The 19,265-nt window shown below is 37.9% G+C and overlaps 1 protein-coding gene across 5 annotated transcripts in view; it reads left to right on the top strand.

The window, feature by feature from the left end:
- Positions 1-19,265, top strand: part of LOC103105522 (hepatitis A virus cellular receptor 1 homolog) — a 40,146-nt gene that overhangs the window by 15,022 nt on the left and 5,859 nt on the right. The window contains exons 3-7 of one of the 5 annotated variants that reach the window (XM_007473942.3): positions 1,579-1,926; positions 8,954-9,106; positions 11,001-11,090; positions 15,175-15,230; positions 18,644-18,752. In XM_007473942.3, coding sequence (XP_007474004.1) covers positions 1,579-1,926; positions 8,954-9,106; positions 11,001-11,090; positions 15,175-15,230; positions 18,644-18,752 — 756 coding nt within the window. The remainder of the gene's footprint in view (positions 1-1,578; positions 1,927-8,953; positions 9,107-11,000; positions 11,091-15,174; positions 15,231-18,643; positions 18,753-19,265) is intronic. The other 4 variants (XM_007473944.3, XM_016428547.2, XM_056811519.1 and 1 more) reach the window with 4 other exon arrangements.

The following is a 19,265-nucleotide window of genomic DNA, read 5'->3' as shown; positions in this document are numbered from 1 at the left end:
TGTTTTTTTGTTTTTAATTATCCATTTAAATGTCTATTGTCCGAAGGTAGAGTAGTAAAGGCTAGGCTACGGGGTTCAAGGGATCCGTCCAGGGCCCCATAGCTGGGAAGCATCGGAGGCCAGATTTTAACTAGAGACCTCCCGTCTCTGGGCCTGGCTTCCAGTTTGCTGGGCCACCCATTTTCCTCCCCAAAGTTAAAGTTGAATCTTTGGGCTGAGTCTGCTCCCAGACAGGCAGGTAAAATCAATGAAACTGCCAGAAGAGTCAAAAATCCTTTTAAACAGCCCATTGCTATTAAGTTTCTGTTTGAAAAGTCTGTTTCTTCTCTCTAGTCTTTTCTCTCTTTCCCCTCTCTGATCCCGCGGTGGCCAATACCCCCAGCCACGTGGAGGCTTAGCCTAAGGGAAAATCTCCTTTCCCTCTGGTCTCTCCCCTCCGCCCACGTGGCCAATACTGTTACCAGCTGGTCGCAATGAGTCCTGAGCAATCTGCTCCGAGGATCTGGGTGATGAGCCGTCTGGGGTCACGCTGGAGGGTCTGGCAGGCAGGTAGGGCCGGAGGGCCGGTGAGAGGCCAGGAGGAGGAGCGGCTGCGGGGGTGGGCAAGGCCGGGACCAGGTACCAGGTGAGGATGATCAGGGCTGCAGGCTGCAGGCAGGAAGCGGCGGGGCCGAGCCAGGTGGGGTGGGCAGCAGGTCCGGAGCCCGTAGCAGCTTTGTGAGGGAAGAAAACCTTGGCCAGAGAGTTATGGCTCAAAAAAAATTTCTAGGTACTAGATATTAAAACTGAATTTAAGATCAGAAAAGAAATCAGAAGACTGAAAGTTCTTTTTCCCGTAGTGGTTAGCCAAACTGTAAAGAATAAAATTTAGGGGAGAGGGGGAGACTGAGGCAGGTAGAAATTAGTTTCTCTCTGCAAGGAATATATATTTTTTTGAGGTTTATTAAAGGTTAAAGATTAAGAATATACAAGTATGAAACATGTGCCTAGGCCAGAGGCCTAGACAAAATAACCTCACATCATGGAAGAGACCTCTCTGCTCCAAAAACGGAAGTCCAAAAAAGGGCCCGAGCCCTTCAAAAGCCTTTGCTTAAATATCTTCTCGATCTCGGCCCAGGTGAGATTACAAGGCATTCTGGGGAAGTGGAGCAAAGGCTCATGGGGATTGTAGTCCTGTATTCGAGTCTATTTTTTACAGTTCCTAATACTATTGAAATCATGGACCTAGTCCCTATCTCTTTCTCCACACTCTTCAAAGCAACTTATTCCTCTTCATTTCTCTTTAAGCTCACATCTCTCCACTTTAAAAAAAAATGCTATATAATTCAAAGCTTTATGAAATATTTTGTATATGCTGCTTCCTTTGATTCTCCCAGCCCTGTGAGGTAGGTGCTGTTAGTTCCCTATTTTACAAGGGAAGGAAACTGAAGCTGAGGTAGCCAAAGTGACTTTCCTAGGGACAAAGAACTAGTGTCTGAGACAAGTTTGAACTCCTGTTCCTGACTCCAAGTCTAGGGCTCTCTCCACTGCAGGCCCCAACTGGTTGCTTTCTAACCTCTACTCTTTTCTCTTTATCAGCAGGTCCTTCTTTGTCTGCACAAATTGTGACAGGAATAGTGGGCCAATCTGTCACTTTGCCCTGCGATTATTCAGTACAAGATGAGGGAGGTGTCACATCCATGTGCTGGGGTCGGGGACCGTGTCCTCTGAATAAATGCTCAAATGAAATCATCTGGACAGATGGACAAAAAGTGACCTTTCAGTACTCTAGCAGATACCACCTAAAGGAGAACCTTACTCAGGGGATTGTGTCTCTGACAATATATAATCTGACAGAAGAAGATGCTGGGAAGTATTGCTGCCGTGTGGAACTTTCTGGTTGGTTTAATGACAAGAAAGTCACAATAAGATTGAAGGTTGAACAAGGTGAGCCTTTTTCTTTTCCCCAAATGAGAACCCAGAGTCTGGCACATCTTAGTTGTTATTTAAATGCTTAATTTCCCTCATTCCTTTTCTTTTCTCTTTGAAAATCTTCCTAAAGGACACTTAGGAAGTCAAAGGAACTTCTCTTAGGTTTGTTGATCAAATAGAACAAGTGATTCTATTTCCATATTGAGAGAATATTAAGGTGCCCCTGATGGAGTTGAAGAGATTCAATGTGGTTCAGCAGTTGAACAAAAATGTTTAAAAAAATTATTACTTTCTGTCTTAGAGACAACTCTAAAACAGAAGGGCAAAGGCTAGGTAAACAGGGTTAAGTGAGTTGCTCAGAATTGTAAAGCTAGGAAGTATCTGAGGCTAGATCTGAATCCACATTCTCTTGCCTCCAGGTCTGACATTTCACCCACTGTTCAGCCTAGCTGCCCCTCAACAAACATTTTTAAAACCCCTTAAGTAGAACATACAGAGAGGTATGGGAAAATAAATATGAAGACTCTGCCTTCAATTTCGAAAGTTAGCTGGTGACTGATGTCATCTTCCTCATCAAGCAGTGACTTACAAAAAAAAGTCACAGTCACAGAAATCTCATTAGTCACATCTCAATGCAGGAGACCTCAAACTCTGAGCTCCACCCTTGGGTCTACTAATTTTTTTTTTTTTAAGGAGGAAAGGGATTTGGAGCTTTAACTTTCAAGATAAGACTCAACACAGTGTCCCCCAAAGGGCTAACTGTAAAGAAGCTATCTCTGGGAATGGGAGATGCCAAGAGCAAGAGGATCTAGAAGAAAGTGTTAAAGAGTGTAGAGACACTCCACTTAGAGAGTGGTGATAACTGCCCTGCTATACAAGACTGAAGAAAAGAAACAAATATTTACTAAACACCTACTATGGGACAGCCAGGTGGCACAGTAGCTAGAGTACCAGGAGGAATTAGGAAGACCAGGGTGGTTCAAATCTGTCCTCAGACTCTTCCTAGCTGTGTTACTTTGGGCAAGTCACTTAACCTCAATTGCCCAGCCCTTATGCTTCTGTTTTAGAGTTATTCCTAGTACAGAAGATAAGAGTTAAAAAAAGAAAACTTACTATGTGCCATGCTCAGAACTCTATCCACTGCAGAAAATGATTCAAAAATGAGTTCAAATGCCATCTTCATGAAGCTTTTGTCACTAGATTGTTCCTCTCCAGACTAACTTGGGTTCAATATAAGTTTCTTGAGGGCAAGTATTCTTTCACTTCTGTCTTTGAGCCCTTGTGTTTAGCATAGTGCCTCACACAGTGTAGGAGCTTAATAAATGACTACAAATTGAATGATTCCTAGTCTTCCTGGAGTTGTGACACTTTCTACACTTAATTTGGATTTTTCCCTCTCCCTCTCCTACCTCTGTAAGGACAAATGTGAACAGGTAGGTGGCTTAGTGGATTGAGAGCCAAGCCTGAAAATGGGAAGTCCTGGGTTCAAATCATCCCTCAGACACTTCCTAGCTATGTAACTCTGGGCAAGTCACTTAACCCCCATTTGCCTAGTTCTTACTTTTTTTCTACCTTGAAACAAATATGCAGTGCTAATTCTAAGATGGAAGGTAAGAGTTAAAAAAAAAGTGTTGCATGTATTTATAGCATCTGTTATAATTGAGCTAAATTAAAATGACTATTTTGAAAAGTTAAAAAAATAAAGATACTTTCATAATTCCCCATAAAACTAATTAGACATCCTTTAGGATAGGGGATAGAGTTGCACATGTCTAATTCTTTGTGACCCCATTTGAGATTTTCTCTTTCATTATTGTTCTTATCTTGGCCCTTGGAAGTCAATCTGAGAAGTTTAGGTGGGCATTATCTTACATCTGCTCTCCAAGAACAATTAGGTGCCTCATGGCAAACATTTCCAAGTCCCTTATCCACCAAATTACCCCATTTAATTTTAAGAAGGTTTGGAATTTGGGTATCCAGAGTTTAACACAATGACTCATGTTTTATTGGGCTCTTGATAAATGCTTGTTGAAAGTAAGTGGAATCTATTTCTGAGAATAAATCTAATAGAAAGAGAGCTTTCAGGGTATGCTTGAAAATGTTTAATAACTGGCTTTCTGGGGGCAGCTAGGTAGCTCAGTGGATTGGGAGTCAGGCCCAGAGATGGGAGGTCCTGGGTTCCTTACCACTCTTCTGCCTTGGAACCAATACACAGTATTGATTCCAAGATGGAAGGTAAGGGTTTAAAAAAAAATAACTGGCTTTCCACTGGGATACATTTTAAAGCTTAATCTGCATTCTTTACTTTTTCTCCATTTTATTAAGACAATTTTTCAAGACAATCAACAACAAAACAATAAATCAAGACCTAATTTGTAATATTTGTCAATATACAAAATTGTTAGTTCTCATCTGAAAAATTTAACAATTGGTCTTCCAGGTCAAATGTTCCTCAGCACAGCCTTTCCTTGATTCCAGTCATAGCTCTGACTTTTTTTTTTAGCTTTTATAAAGTATTTCAATCTTTACCCTCAGCTTTCCCAACTGTTGTCAAAGCATATAGTGCCCTTGGTCTGGAATCAGGGAGATCTGAGTTCATATCCAGTCTCAGACACTTGCTAGCTTTGTTATCCTGGGCAAATTACTTAACCTTTGTCTGCCTCAGATTCTTCACCTGCAAAATGAGGGTAATAATAACTATTTTCCAGGGTTGTGAGATAGTGTTGCAGTACAGTAGATAGAGAACTGAGCCTGGAGTGAGGAAGACCTAAATTCAGATGTGACCTCAGACATTTATTAGCTATTTGACCATGGGCAAGTCATCTAACCTCTCTGATTCAATTGCCTCATCTGTTACTTGCTCATTAACTATTCCTTGGTGCTGACCAATGAAATTGATTCACATGAACCTAATATAAGATCTTACCCTGGATCTTACCTTTACTAAAAGAGAGGTAGATTATGAAATCATAAAGATTTTAGAATTGAAATTATAGAATCAGAAAATAAGTTCAAGTTGGAAGGGACTTTAGCGGCCATTTGGTCTAAATAATATGTCATTAGGAATCCCTTTTCTAACATCTGACAAGTGGTCATTTAGCCTCTGTTTGAAAACATACAGTGTTTTCATTATTATCCTCTAAGGAAAGTCAGAATTCTACTTTGGGATAGTTCTAATTGTTACTAATGAACAGTGCTTAGAGTTAACTTTGAACACAGGTCTTCCAGATTCCAATTCCAGCACTCTCTGCACGGGCCACCTACTTACTTCTATGGAAGCTTTTCTTTACATTAATTCTAAATCTGCCCTTTTGCAAATTCCTTCCATTGTTGCTAGTTCTGCTCCTTATGGCCACTCTAAAATACTTCCTTCTCCTTTCATGTATATGGTGAAGAAATTGTGTCCCAGACTAAAGAAATCACATGTCCATCTGTATAAGTACCAGAATTGTGATTTGACTTGAATTGGGTCGTCAAGGTTGATGATCTTTCCATTCTGCACACTACCCCAAACATCTGTTTGTTGATTGTTTCTCACAATTTCCCCCAACTTGTGTTCTTTGTTTTCTTGTGTCTCTGTGACTTAATTAATCTTCGCCTTGAAAGTTTATTTTTTTTCTTTAGTAACATTTTCTTTTTTCTTTTTAAAAAATTTGTTTAAAAACCATTTTTAAGCTTTTTATTTTTTTGCATTTGAGTCAAATTCTGACCCTCTTTCTCTCTCCTAGATTTTAGAAGTGTAATAGTCTAAAATATCTTTCCATTTTAGGTATTTTGTGAAAGAAAACTCAAACAAATAAAAGTGAATAAAGTGAAATATATTATGTCTCAATCTGCATTTAGATTCCACCAGTCCTTTTTCTGGAGGCAGATGGTGTTTTTTTTATCATGAGTCTGTGAGGATTTTCTTGGGTCACTGTATTGCTAAGAACATTTAAATCATTCATAAGTGTTTATCATATAATAATACTTTCACTGTGGACAATGTTCTCCGGATTTTCCTCACTTCAATTTGCATCAGTTCATGTAGGTCTTTCCAGTTTTTTCTGAAATTATCCTTCTCATAGTTTCTTATAGCACAGTATTATTCCATTACAATCATATACCACAACTTGTTCAGCCATTCTCCACTTGATGAACATAATTTTACAGTTCTTTGCCACCACAAAAAAGGGCTGCTATAAATATTTTTTCCCCTTTTAAAAAAATCTCTTTGGGTCACAGACCTTCTAGTGGTATTGCTGGATCATGGGTATGCACAGCTTTAAAGCTCTTTGGGCATAGTTCCAAATCACTCTGCAGAATGGTTGGATCAGCTGAAGGTTTATTTCTAATAATAGTCAGCATTTCTACTGCTCTCACCTCTGAGACTTCTTCTCATCTGATGTTGACAAATACTTAGATAAGGAGATTTGTGGGAGGGAGAAGACAGCTTTCTTTATTGAAGCAATATATAGCTTAATACAACTGAGATTAGAAATGGAATGACGAAGGATGGAGACTCATTTTTTAAAAGCGAGTTCTATGTAATAGATTTCCATAGGTTGGTAAGAATCTGATAGCCATTCTTCAGAAGACACTCACTCTATGTGGAGACAAGGTATCATGTTGCCAGGACTACCTTCAGCAAACAGAATGTATTTTCAGTGAGATAAAATAGGTTGTAAGCATAGACAAGTCTTTAAAGGGCCAAACCAAGGCAGAACCCTCTACAGCTTTCTTGGCACCTATTTTATCTTTTTTCCCACTAGATCCTGACTCATTGGTATATTGTAGTGGCTGGACTTCAGTAGCCTTTATCCATTTAGGTAATACTTGAGTTGACAAAGATAAATTAGTTCATTTAGATAGGAGAAAATTATTTGAAAGGGCAATGGGGTTGTGTATGGTGGGATGCATTCATAGGCCCTTTTATAGGGGACATTGAGACTAGGATATCCCACTGATTCAGAAGTTCTGAGCTACAGTGAGCTAAAGCTGATTGGGTGTCTGCACTATAAATCTGGAACAATAATAGTAAATCCCTGAGGGTGGGGATCTATTCCTCTTTGCCTAAGGAGGGGTAAACCATTTCAGGTTAGGAAAATGGAGCAGGTTAAAGCTACTGTGCTAAATAGTAGTGGGATTAGTCCATAAGTGGTCTTTGCACTTCCAGTATGGGTGGGATACAAAATGCCCTCCCCCCACTTCCCCATCCCCTCTCAAAAAAAAGACAGAGGAATATGAAGAAATTTAGCACATCTCCTATTTTTCAAAACTGGAAAATCTGAATGTATTTGAGTCCTATTTACTTTGCAATTCCAATCTTGTGGCTCCTATTCTAAATTTTCTTTTAGACATCCTGATAATACAAGTTTAAATTTAAGATAAGAGGGAAGATGATCTTTTCATTTGGGGAAATAGCTTGTCTCTTATTAGACAAATTATAGGATTAAATATCTTGCTAAGTCTGGCTTTTAATATGAATGTCAAACCCCCTTACAAACATTAAAGATCTTTGAACACTTAGGAGGTGACCATAAAATCCTGGGAAGGTGTTTAAAAATGCTAGCCATTATAATCTAATGAAACATGGATCCTCCCTAACAGTTTCTGAGTGTTTGACCTAGATAGGCTTACTAAAGAATTGGGGTTTGTTTCAGAAAGAAGTACAGACAAGTTGCATAGTTTTGAAACCACATAAGGAATTTATTATATACTTCTAAAAAAAAGTAAGCAATCTGAAATGGAGATCCATGATTTTATATATACAATTCTTTTTTTGTTCTATGTATATGGAAATTCTCATTTTTGGTGTTTTAAGTTCAGGATAAAAAATTTTTAACATTCATTTTTAAAAATTGTGAGTTGAAATTCTCTCCTTTCCTCCCCAACACCTTGAAAAGTAAGAAATATAGGATTAGTTCTACATGTGAAGTCATGCAAAATATATTTCCATATTATCTATGTTGCAAAAGAAAAAGAAAAAGAAAAGAAAAATACAGTTAAAAAAGTATACTTCAATCTGAACTCAGAGTTACTCAGTTTTCTCTTTTTAATATTAGCCTGAATCTGTAATTTCTTTGTACTGTTGCAAATTAGAGAAAGTATTCTTATCTTAGCATCTATGGAACCTCAAGGGTTTGTGGAGAGATTTCAAGGGGTTCATGAACTTGAAGGTGAAAAATAATTTATATACATTTATACATACAAATACTATACAAATAATTTCAACAGAATTAGTTTCCTTTATTGGTATCTTATTTTGTGCATTTAAAAACATTCTGATAATGTTGGCATAGATTTCTCCAGACTGCAAAAATGTGTGTGTGGGGAGGTGCATGACATAAAAATGGTTAATATCTTCTGTTTTGCATAGTTGCCTGGGGCACAGAAAGTGACCTGCCCAAGGTTACACATCCAGTATCTGTCATAGACAGGACTTATGCCAAAGCTGACCTTCAATATAACATGCCACTCTTCTTCTCAACTTAGTTTATAGACCTATGAATTTTTTTAAGGTGGCTATGAACCAGAGATCTGAACACAATAGAAGGTTTATTGATTTTTCTAATCATAATGGCCAGAGTTCTTAGTATTTCCTTATTTTTACATTACGTGAAACTTAATGCAGATTTCAGAAGTTACCAGCATTCTTTGAAGATAATGAGACCCAAAAAATGTAAGGGGTCTGTAAACATGTATCTCTAGAATGACCTAGCAATTGTCTCCTAAAAGGAGGTACCTTACTCTGGTCCTTACTTGCTTTGAAATAATTTCTGGGGCTGAGATTTTTCAGAGGAAGGTGCTCTGTCAGCTGTGCATAGTTGTTGTAGGCAAAAGAAAGAGTGGGGAAGAAACCCTGGAGACATAAATTGGGAAAAGGAATTAAGAGAAGAAATCTTTTACAAAGCCATGAATTGGGCATTGAGACCAGATTCAACTAACTCATGGCAGATTTCCAGTTTTCCTTGTTCTAGAAAAGCTACCTCCGCAAAGAAGTCAGCAGAAGCAAATTATGTCATAGTTAATCCTTGTCTTTGATGTTTATTTCTAATACTAGCCAGTACTGTTACTGCTCTAACAACCCCTGCTTCCACTCGCCCAATGCTGACAACCCTAACATCCTCTGCTTCCACTCGCCCAATGCTGACAACCCTAACATCCTCTGCTTCCACTCATCCAGTGTTGACAACCACCAAGGACCAAAAGTCAGGTAATGTCCCCATTGTCCCAAGGATAAGGATATTTTTGGTGAGAGAGAGAAGACTTTCTACATAGGAGCAATGTATAGCCTAGTGTAATGAGATGTGGGAATTTGGAATGAAGTAGGATGGGAACTGATTAAAAATGTGATTTTTCTATTAAGGGTTTCTAGAGGCTGGTAAGAATCTGATAACCATAGTTCCAAAGCCGCACTCCTTCCTCCCCCCCACCCCCAAGATGGAACTCCTCAAATAAAATTAATAAGTTGATATTTAGCCAGGACTTCCTTCAAGGGAATACCAGAGGGAAGGAAAAATATGAATACTCTTACTCTCTGCTTTAGGTATAAGTCTTCAAGAAATATAAATGTTAATTTAATATCCAAGTCCTTTCTATCTTAGTGAGAGATGTCCAAACTGACATAGTTGTCCTCCTCATCCTCTCCCAAGACAATTTGAGGCAACATTTAGAGGAATCCTGAATAAGGAAAAGAACATAATATGTTGAAATAGTTTTAAAATCTCTGCCTCCTGATTTCCTTCTAGTGCCAGCTAAAATCCAACCTATAAGAAGCCTCTTCTCATCCCCTGAATGCTAATACCTTCTCACTGTCAATTGTCTCTAATTTATCCTGTATTTCTCTTGCTTCTATATAGTTATTTGCAGTTGTATCCTCCAAAAGGCTAAGAGCTTCTTTGGGCAGAGGCTGCTTTTTACTTTGCTTTATATCACTAGACCTTAAATGGATGTCTGGCACCTAGGTGCTTAGTAAATGCCTGTTGACTATCTGACATTCCAAAAATGTAGTCATTACTCAGTTTTTTCTTGGACCACTAACCTCAGTGATTCAAAGGGACTCTTCAGTGCGATCAGTATCATTTCTGAATAATCAAAGAAGGCTCTCCCTTTTGGATGGAATAAATTTGGATGGTTTTTCCTTGGCCAATCACTTTGGGCTGGGGAGGAACCCCAAAAGAAGACTGGGAAGTCCTTTCTATTTGAACTTGACTTTTCACCCATAATATATTATCAAAAGTTTTTAAATCTTTTTGGTACTGGTATGGAAAGAACTTTTAGAATGGAGAAATGCTATTTACTATATTTCCAGTTGAACTAAACGAGATATTTTTAGTATCCTTCCACATGGCAACAGAGGAGTTAATTAAACTTAGAGTGGGGAAGGGAACCAAACAAAGAGCCAAGATATCCCAGGCTTCAGAGAAGAGAATCAGTGATGTGAAGGATAGCTAGGATAGAGAACCATAAAGAAGAAGGAGGATGGGGGCAGGGGAGGAGGAGAAGACAAATTAGAGAAATCTAAAGGAAAGTAGTACCTAGAACACACACACAAATAATGCATAAGGAATTCAGTTGAATTCTTCCAGGGATAGAGAGAAAGAGGAGGGAACATAGTATAGTGCAAAGAGCACTGATTCTTGAATCAAATGAGATATTTTCAAATGTGTAAATCATGCATGTAACTTGAAAAGAACACAGAGAGGAAGAGGATGTTAATCCAAGTCTCAGCTCTTTGGACTTGGAGAGCATATACTGGCAGTTCATTTCAGAAGGGAAAAGTAATAACTGATCAGGATACAGGACTAAAGTTAACAAGGAAGATGACTATATGGCGGGGCCCAGAAAGAGCTCATCTTTTTGAGGGGAGGCAGGGAAGAGAAATAGTTATCTTTAGGATGTTCACAGCCTAACAGAAAGTTAGGGAAGAGGACATTGGGATCTGTGGAGAAACTGGTCATAACTTACTAAATGATGGAGAATGGGGGTTGGGGGAGGCAGCTATTGGTGACTTTGGGGGAAACAGAAAAGACAAAGGAGACAAATTTAGAGACATTCCCAGGGTTATAGTAATGTTCTCTGACAGACTGTTTCTTTTGTTCTGGTAGTTTTTTCTACTCCTGTTATGGACATAGTGACAACTAGATCCCCAGCAACATCAGATGGAAAAAACTGGACACAGCCAGGTATCCCAATTGGTAATGATTTCTCCCTTCATGTTATGTACATAAAACCAGATAAAGAATGGGCACAGTATAAACACACATGTAGAGATTAACTGCTCCAATGCACGTAGAGATAGAGGTACATGTGGGCACATGTGGAGACTTCTTGCATGTTTGAGTTGCTAAGTTGTAAAGGGAAAAGAAAACTTGTGTTATCTCCTTGTAATATGCCTGTGATCCTATCCTTCCTGGGAAACCGTCTCAATTAAAGGGATAGGGACTAGAACTATGATGTCACTATTATAGGGAAGGGGAGGGAAGTGAAGGGAAGGGAAGGGAAGGGAAGAACATTTATATAGTGCCTACTATAGTTATAGGAACTATTTGGTAAGGAAACTCCTAGAATAATAGTTGACATCTCTGCAGGTAGTTAAGATGGCCAAATGGAATTGGCTTAAGCAACAGTGTAGAAAGCAAAAGTAGCCCTTAGGTTTCATTGTTGGTGCAACTAGGAGACTCAGTGGATGAAGAAGTATCAGGCCTTAACCCTGTTTGCCTAGCTCTTACACTTCTGTCTTAAAGCTGTTACTAAGATAGAAAATAAGTTATTTTTTAAAGAATTTGTTGTTGTTGGGAGGACAATAGTGGTGTTCTATCATCTCAGCTTCCAGCAATCAAAGGATATATTCTGAAATTTCTTCATAAATTTCTAAAATTATAACTCCTTATTAATAGTGAGTCCCCAGAAGAGTTTTCTTTTCTTTTTTTTTTTTTAAACCCTTACCTTCTGTCTTGGAGTCAATACTGTGTATTGGCTCTAAGGCAGAAGAGTGTTAAGGACTAGGCAATGGGGGTTAAGTGACTTGCCCAGGGTCACACAGCCAGGAAGTGTCTGAGATCATATTTGAACCTAGGACCTTCCATCTCTAGGTTTGACTATCAATCCACTGAGCCACCCAGCTGCTGCCCCCCCCCCCCCCCCCCAGTTTTCTAAGTAAACTAGTGAAACTTCTTTTCCCATGTTTTTGCTCATCACTTTCAAACTCTCTAGTTTCCATAAATGTCAAGTTTACAATTCATACAATTTGTTAGTAGTGTAACAAACAAATACGTTTCAGCTATGTATCAGCTCTCAAGAAGATCATAGTTACTTACCATTACTGATATTCTGGAAATAAAGTTTCTTCATTTTGTTTTCTTAGGGTGGTAAACCATAATCTCTCTAGTGTTCTAGAGTTCTCTTCACCTTTTCCTTATCTCTCTCTCTCTCTAGCTATGATAAGTAACTACAGAATTATAGTTCTGTGAATCTCTAAGATTTTATTCTTTATTCTTTTAAACTTTCAATTTCTGTCTTAGAAACAAGACAAAAAGGCAAAGGTTAGGCTAATGGGGATAATCGACTTGCCTATGATTACAAGCTAGGAGGCCACGTTTGAATTCAGGTTCTCCCAATTCCAGACCTGGAGCTCTATCCACTGTGTCACCTAGCTGTTTCTTTCTTCTTTCCATCCTTCCCTCTCTCCAGTTCTGTTTTAGTATCAATTTTAAGACCAAAGAGTGTCAAGGGCTAGACAATTGGGGATTTCCCCATGGCCACATGGCTAGAAAGTGCCTGATATCAGATTTTAACTCTACTCTAGTTCTGGAGCTCTATCCATTGTGCTACCTAGCTGCCCTACCTCCAGTCTTTTTTAAAAAGATATAATAACAGTATCCAGTCTTTGTGGGAGAGGTTACTAAAGTTGGAGTTATTTATAGAATCATAATGTCCATCTTCACTTAATGGTGATTTGTACAATTTACATTTTGAGATCAAAGACCAGTTTCTAAATCTGTGAATTTTCCAAAATAATGCCTTAAAAATAAATTGAACACCTATGTACTATCTGATTTTTATATCTATGATTATTTTTACCATGTAAAGCTAGAAGGAAGAAATGTAGAAGTAATTCCTTGAAATCTTTATTTTTCTGGAAGTATAACTTGAGTCTGGACACCTGGGTTTGGTTCCCAGCTAGGATACTTACAAGCCAGGTGGTATAGTTTAGGTCACTTCTCCTCCCTAGCTTCATTTTAAAAAAATGTAAATCAAGGTCAACAATAGTGATATTATCTATACCAAGGTTGTTATGTCGAAGGCTCTTGTAAATTTTAAAGTGTAACAGGGGCATGCTGCCCTTATTGGGAATTTTCCCATTCAGCATTGGGTTATCACAGAGTCAAAAGAAGGAAAATGCTGTTTATTGCCAAAAGTTATAGGAAGTCAGATTCTTTTTATAACCTTGTGCCTGAATGCAATTTCAAAATGGATAAGAATGAAAATCGATGGGGGACCGCATGGAGAAGGGAAATTTTAGGGTATTCCTGAGCAGCTGCAATCAGAGAGCCATATGGTGATGGGATAAAAGTAAGAAAAGTAGGAGCAAGCAGATGGAGAAACAAATGGTAGGCTACAGTTGGGAGCAGAGAGACAGAAGGAAAAACACATGGCATCTCTGAATTCAGGACCCCTGGCAAAATCTTAATGAACCTTGAGTCAAACAAGAAGCTTCTCAGATAGATCTCTAGCCTGCTCCAGAAGATAATCACAGCTTCATGAGTAAGAAGAGACTGATTTGAAGTTTTTAGTACCTGGATCACGAGTTCTGAATAGATTATGTTTCTCTTCTTCTATTCTGATGAGAAAATGGAGATAAATACAAAATTAGGATTATATTCCTTTTGGAATAATTTTTTACTTGATTTATTTCTGCCATTTATATTGTTTTATGTTGGGGAAATGACTTTGATATTGGTTTGGTGATTCTTGCATTGTCTAGGAACAGTTTTGGGCCTTTTCCTTGGTTTCAATGGCAAATTATGCAAAATTGTCACTTTTAAATGAATGAATGAAATGATTCCTGCCACAGAGTCACTGTTGTTACATAAATGTGAACTAATATTCATTTAAAAATAGAGTGGTAGATTGAATAGGGCAGAGGAATAGGATCCATAAATCCCAGTATAAAAATATAGATATCACATAAAAATATATTTTAAGGTCATAGATTTACTCCCAACAACTCTGTGAGATATATATTACCATTATCCTCATTTTAGAGAAGAGAAAAGTGAGATTTAGAGGAATTAAGTAACTTGACTAAGGGCTTGCACTTCTACTTTTGACAATATGACCTCTTCCTTCCTTCCTTCCTTCCTTCCTTCCTTCCTTCCTTCCTTCCTTCCTTCCTTCCTTCCTTCCTTCCTTCCTTCCTTCCTTCCTTCCTTCCTTCCTTCCTTCCTTCCTTCCTTCCTTCCTTCCTTCCTTCCTTCCTTCCTTCCTTCCTTCCTTCCTTCCTTCCTTCCTTCCTTCCTTTCTTTCTTTCTTTCTTTCTTTCTTTCTTTCTTTCTTTCTTTCTTTCTTTCTTTCTTTCTTTCTTTCTTTCTTTCTTTCTTTCTTTCTTTCTTTCTTTCTTTCTTTCTTTCTTTCTTTCTTTCTTTCTTTCTTTCTTTCTTTCTTTCTTTCTTTCTTTCTTTCTTTCTTTCTTTCTTTCTTTCCAAAGAGATTTAATGTGGGGCAGCTAGTGGCACAGTGGATAGAGCTTTAGGCTTGGAGTTAGGAGGACCTGGGTTGAAATCTGGCTGTAGATACTTCTTTACTAAGTGACCCTGGGCAAGTCACTTAACCCCAGTTGTCTAGCCCTTACCTTCTTCTGTTTTAGAATTGATACTAAGAATGAAGGTAAGGGTTAACCCCTCCCTTTCCACTTCTACTCCTAACCCAAAAAGATTTAACTTAGAGATGTAATCTAATTCAGGGGTGTCTTTTATTCACACTTATAAGTCTAAGCTAAATAATGTTTATTCTGTACTTTACATATACTCTTGGTAGGCTTTTCCTGAGTTTCGTTGATGGCTTTTTGGTTGATGTGAAAATTATGGTTATCTTGAAGGTTAAGTATATGTGTCTAACCCAAGAGTGACTGATAGCATCTGACCTAATTTGATGGTCATCTATTCTACTCTGTATTCATCAACAGAAAGTGATGCTTTCTTTCCTTTCTAGTTGCTCAGAATGTGTTACAAAGTCAAACATTCTTAGCTAATCTAATTGATGTTTCTTTCTCTCTTTCAGGAGAGAATGATACAGGGATAGCAACTTCTGAAGGCTACCAGTCTACAAACAAAACGGTAGAGTTCCCCTACCTATCAACCCCAGTTATCAACCAGTTTCTTCAGCATCTAAAGGATTCTGTACTAATAAATTAAGCACAGGGTCTGGTTCCTGTAGAAGCATCTCATTCAGTGACATCCTTCTGCCATGGTAACAATGAAAGTCACTGGAAAAGTATTTATTGGGGGGGACTCTCTTGGGAATTTGGAAGATCTAGATGATTGTCTTAATGCTTTTCAACCTTAAAGCAGGGAAAAAGATAACAGATTTTCATCCAAAATGTTTAAAAATGTTTTTGGGGTAACAAGTTGTAAGTTTCATGAGTAAGAAGGGACTGAATTTTACATTTTTATCATCTGGATCATTAGTTCTGAATAGATTCTGTTTCTCTACCCCTATTCTGATGGGATTAGTGGAGATGTATCTGAGATTCACTTGCAACAATTGAATTAAACAAAAATATATTAAATTCATATTATGTGCAAATCTCTTTGCTAGGTATCCAGCAACGTTTATAAGAGATGTAGGCCTTCTCCTCAAGAATTTCATTCTAGTATTGAAATAAGTCATAAACATAAATAAGTAATAATAAGTACTATAAAATGAGGACCTTGAATCATGAAGAGCAAGTTAAATTATTATCTAGTTTACTTTGTTGAAAGAGGCATAAAGATAAGATTTTAGCTCATGAGATTACAGATTTTGAGCTGTAAGGGACTTTAGAAAAGATTTAATCTAACCTCCTCATTTTGCTGATGAAGAAACTAAGAAAAATGACATTATATGACTTATCCAAAGTCACACAAATAATAAACAAAAGGAAGGATTTGAACTCAGTGCCTTTGATTCCAGATTCTACCACATTGTGCCATTCACAAGATTGGAGAGTGATGAAAAACACCTGCTTACGCATGTATGCACACATAATTGCACACATTGCTCATGGCCCTTCTCTGTCAAAAATATGTTTAAAATTATTATGAACTTGATAAATATCAACAAACTAACATTTCCCTATAAAAGGAGACCAGCATATTCTGTACAGCTTTTTATTTTTGTGTATTTCAAAATTCAACATGGTAGTTCCAACATTGCTCTGCTTTTCTGGGTCTCATTCTGAAATATCTTCTACTCTCTTCTGTTCATTTTCTTTTAATAATTCATTGGTGCTATTTTTTAAAAGTAATCAATATCACTGCCCCAAAATCTTCTACATCAAAATGAGTCCTCCCTTGTAACAAACAAGTATGATCACATAAAAGAAATTCCCATGTTGGCTATGACTGAAAATAACTGTCTTGTTCTGTACCACATGCCCTTTGCCTTTTGGCCAAGAGACCTCCCCTCTTCTCTTAACCATGCCCACTACAACTTCTAGTCTCCATTTCTTTGGTCAAAAATCTGGAAGGGGGAGGCAGCCAGGTGGCTTAGTGGATAGAGTACCAGGCCTGGAGATAGGAGCTACTGGGTTCAAATCTGGCCTCAGATATTTCCTAGCTATGTGACCCTGAATACGTCATTTAACCCCAATTGCCTAAGCCCTTATTGCTCTTTGGCCTTGAAATTGATACTTAATATCAAATCTGAGACAGACAGCAAAGATTTTTTAAAAAATTGGGAAAGAGGAGTAAGGAAGCCCAGAATGTCATAGGACTATAGGTAGAAATGCTTTATAAGTATCCTGATTGGGAAGCAACGATTCAGACTCCTTGAGATCTCATCTAGTTCTGTTTCTGGGAGGAGATCTAATGGACTCAAGCCTTCTTTGCTTTTTCCAGGTGAAATTCCACATTAGCAGAGTTCTTGAAACCAAGTACTTAGTAGTCATAAATGCAAAGATATTTGCCACCTCCTGTAGTACTCCCATCCTCAACTGCTAAACTCTTGTCCCTTGGAAATGCACCAATTATTTTAGGAAAAATATAACACACACACACACTTAAATGGTTAGCCTGGGCATCTGGGAGATTAATAATTTATAAGGCTGCTGTGTAGATGAACACCAATATTATGGATTACTCTCAAGAAAATGCCATGTATACTGCAGAGAAAAGATGAAAGGTTCTTCACAGTTCAATAATAAAACTGCCACAAATAGCAATAAAAAATCTTTATGTACATTTAAAATTGTGTGGGTATATTTTCTCCCCATTATCAGTAACTTAGTTTAGTATCTAAGACTTTTCATACTGATTCTGCTTTCTAGTCTTATCTCCTACTATTTCCCTCTTATGACTTATATTCCTGCTAGATTGGCTTTGGAGGCTTCTTTTTAATATTTTCAGCAGTTTTTTGTACATATGCTTTCATTCAGGTCCTGTCATTCCTCACTCTTAGGATGACTCATCCTTTTATCTAACTACCACCACATTTCCATCGGTTGAAATTTTTCCCATTCTTTTGGGTCCAGGTAGTTCTTTGGAATCCCATTAAATTTGACTTCCAGCCAGAAGTGATCCCTCCATCCTTTGAATTCTCATAATACTTTGTCTGTAGATACACTGTGCACTGTAAAGCCCTTAGCATAGTACCTGGTGCATGGTAGGCACAATATAAATATCCTCCCCCTTCCCTCATCTACTCAATATTATTTATTTGTGACTCTTGATCATAAGATCTCTAAGGAAAGAAGCCTACATAGCTTATTCATCATGATCAATGAATAGGCAGGATCTTAAATATGCCCACTATATCCCACATACCCATGGCATCACAGGAGAGGAAGTAGACTAACCCTTGCTAAATTTGATTTCACTTTTTACAGTGATATAAGGTTTGGTTATTGGGTAAGTTAGTCCAGTTCTTAAAAAGAGCAATGCTTTAGCATACTTAAAAACAACCAAACCATACCTTCTGTCTTAGAATCAATAATGTATATTGGTTCCAAGGCAGAAGAGCAATAAGATCTAGGCAATGGGGAATAAGTAACTTGCCCAGAGCTAAACTTCTAGGAAGTTTTGGAGATCACATTTGAATCTAGGACCTCTGGTTGAGTGTAGTTTTTATAAGGCTATTGCTTTTGTTTCTAATTCTCATTCAATCTCCTCATGAGCCAATTTCACTTTAACTCTTGGTGTTGAGTTCTTCCTCCTTTGGCAAATGAGGTTAATATTTCTAGTTACTCCTAATCCTATAGTGCCCAGCCCTGCCCATAGTGTCTTCAATAAATATTTGTTGGAAATTCACAAATGTCTTGTTAGAAATGACTTAGCAGACATGAGGTTTATACATTTCAAATTTATGAACTAGAATCTTTGGAGTTGAATAGAATAACTTTTGGGAAAAATCTCATCTGTCTTATCCCCAATTATTTTACAGATTTGGGAACATGAGGTTAAACAATTCCAATAAATGATTAATAACCATTGCAGGCAGTGCTTTTTTGGTGTTGAACTTATAACTTATTTTTTTACATCTCTGTGTCTCATAGGTTATCCTTCAAGACCAACTGACGAGCTCTAATAAGGGAATATATATTGGAGTTGGAGTCCTTGCTGGGGTGCTTCTTGTTATGATTTTACTTGTCTTTGTTTTGAAACGTAAGTCATTTAAAAATTCTTGATAATGATATACTCTGAAAAACTTTAATCCCAAGGACAGCTGATGAGAAGAATAAAAGACTTTGAGGTTATAACAAGGATAATCATAGAGGTAGAAAAGACCATGTGATTCATGGGGAAGGGATTTTGAGAGGAAGAAAGTAAATAACTTGTCAAAATTAAAAACAAAACAAAGCAAAACTAATTGATGTCAGAATCAAGACTAGAACCTGAGCCCCTTGATAATCAGAACTGAGCACTCTTCTAATCAAGCAACCAAAAATATTTAATAAGTTCTTACTACATGCTAGAACCCCCCCTGACAGTACTTGGATCAGCCTTCCATCCCCAGGTGCCCGGCTCCCGGGGCCTGATGTGCATTGAGCCTGCATGCAGGTTCATGTCACTGAAAATGGCATATGTCATATGTTTGTCATCACGGGTGTAAGACAATGGGGGTTAAGTGGCTTGCCCAGGATCACATAACTAGGAAGTGTCTGAGGCTAGATTTGA

The sequence above is a fragment of the Monodelphis domestica genome, chromosome 1 (genome assembly GCF_027887165.1).
Source record: "Monodelphis domestica isolate mMonDom1 chromosome 1, mMonDom1.pri, whole genome shotgun sequence".
Taxonomy (NCBI): domain Eukaryota; kingdom Metazoa; phylum Chordata; class Mammalia; order Didelphimorphia; family Didelphidae; genus Monodelphis; species Monodelphis domestica.
This window is presented reverse-complemented; position numbering and strand designations above follow the sequence as displayed.